Here is a 1,841-nt window from a genome sequence, read left to right as displayed (position 1 = left end):
TCCTGCTGACAAAGGCCAAAATCCCATCTATTTATATCAGAGGCACACAAAACCCACAACAGAGCGGTGCTCAAAAGCTTTAAAAAATGCACCTACTTTCTTAATGCTCTTAGAAAATAATAATAAAACCTCCCTATCAATATTCACTTTCTGAAATGGTGTAAAAAAAGAATGGCATCAATCATTAAACAGTTAAATGAAGGCAGTATGACAGTCACTATTGTTCTCATGAAGCACACTTGTCTTTTGCCGAGCAGCTGCCAGATCCTATTAGATGTATAAAAAGAGGACTTTTCTAACCGAGTAGGGATGGTATAAGCTATTGAAAACAGCAGACAAAAGCCCACTTTTGCAGGCTATTCAAGCCTTGTATAACATCTGTCCAAAATCAATTTTTGACCTAATGTTACTTTCATTAAGTAACAGACTTTTTTTCTAATGCAATTTGTTTTCTAGGATAAAACTGTATCCTAAGCATTATTATGTGGGAAATGGCACAGAGGGAGTAGATCTTATTTGAGACACATGAGAACAGAATTTGCTTAATTGTTTTGACACCTTAAGTACTATAATAGAGAAACTATTTTCCATTTATTTGAATTCTTGAAGTTGGCAAAGCAGCAAGTAATGCACTGGGTTTATTATGACTAAGATTTACTGAGGATAAAGGAGAATCTTTGGGAATTACATTAAAGCTGACAAAGGCACAAAACCTCAGAAATCTCCACCAGAAATAAAGTACTCTGAGCATTAACAGCAGCTGCTGAAACTGTCCACTCTTGATGGTTAAAAGGCTTTTTTCACACATTTTAAATCACGAGGAAGTTGATTCATGAATTTGATTTCAAACAGACTGTTAAGAAACGTTTGCACTTACCCAAAGGGTCTCTGAATGAAGGCCGGATGTAACTGCTGCACACCTATGGTAAAACCTAAAACATGTTCAGAAAAAAGAGAAATATAAATATTAACGAATGGCATCCACTGAACCATTCAGCTCTTAATATACGTGCATAATTCCACCTCGGACCACACGTACATGTATTTTATCTGCTATTCATGTGAGCAAATTTAGAGCCCCATTTAGAAGCAAGTTAATTTTAATATGTGTATGTGATACGCAGGAGCAGCAGATGGGAATTCAGATTAAAGATCGGCGTGAAAGTGCTGTTATGGAACAGACAATGGGGTATCGCGCCTCGTTTTACACATCGGGTACTGCGGTCATTAAACCAAAGGGCAGATGAACTGGATCTTACTGTTAATATGGATGTAGCGAAGGGGATAACAGCAAAATGGATTAGCTTTAACTCAGTCATATGAACTTAGATGCATAACACTAGTGTAACAGGTATGAGTAAGATGATATGGAAGAGGTAACTGGACTGGACAGTGTCCTCTGTCAACAATCAGAACTATGAACGATCAGCACGCATCGCCAGATCAGATTAATCCAGCCTGAGTAACTAGTTTCCTTGTCTTATAAGTTATTCTAATAGAGAGAGATGGAATCTCCTGGGTGCCTCACCAGTTTGAATACTCCTTGGTTTTGCTCCCAAATAGGCCAGGTTCACATTCGCTTTCCTGCCATCAATGATGGGATTTGGGTCTTTGCACGCTCTTTCAGCCGCAGCTCTGTCTGCCATAGTCACCTGGAGAGAAGCACAGCCTTATTTGTAGCGACAGCACTTTGTAAACACTCCAGCAACAAGCACTAAGTGGACTTTATTTATTGTTCTATTTTGAATCAGGAGCTAAACTCCGCTTACTGCGGTCTCGCTTGCAAAGCAAGACGGGAAGAGGTCCTGGTGACTTGATGGAAAAGAGCGTTCCCCCCTCGC

General features: G+C 39.4%; 1 protein-coding gene across 1 annotated transcript in view; it reads right to left on the bottom strand.

Moving 5' to 3' along the window:
* The window catches only part of LOC104402355 (RNA-binding protein 38-like), a 13,256-nt gene extending 11,610 nt beyond the window's left edge, over positions 1 to 1,646 (bottom strand). The window contains 2 exon segments of the mRNA XM_010010225.1: positions 878 to 932; positions 1,529 to 1,646. Of these exon segments, the coding sequence (XP_010008527.1) occupies positions 878 to 932; positions 1,529 to 1,646 (173 nt within the window).
* Positions 1,647 to 1,841: the final 195 nt, after the last annotated feature.

This window comes from Nestor notabilis, unplaced genomic scaffold (assembly GCF_000696875.1).
Source record: "Nestor notabilis isolate BGI_N333 unplaced genomic scaffold, ASM69687v1 scaffold2242, whole genome shotgun sequence".
NCBI lineage: Eukaryota > Metazoa > Chordata > Aves > Psittaciformes > Psittacidae > Nestor > Nestor notabilis.
The sequence above is the reverse complement of the archived record's forward strand: the minus strand, read 5'-3'. Positions and strand labels throughout refer to the sequence as shown.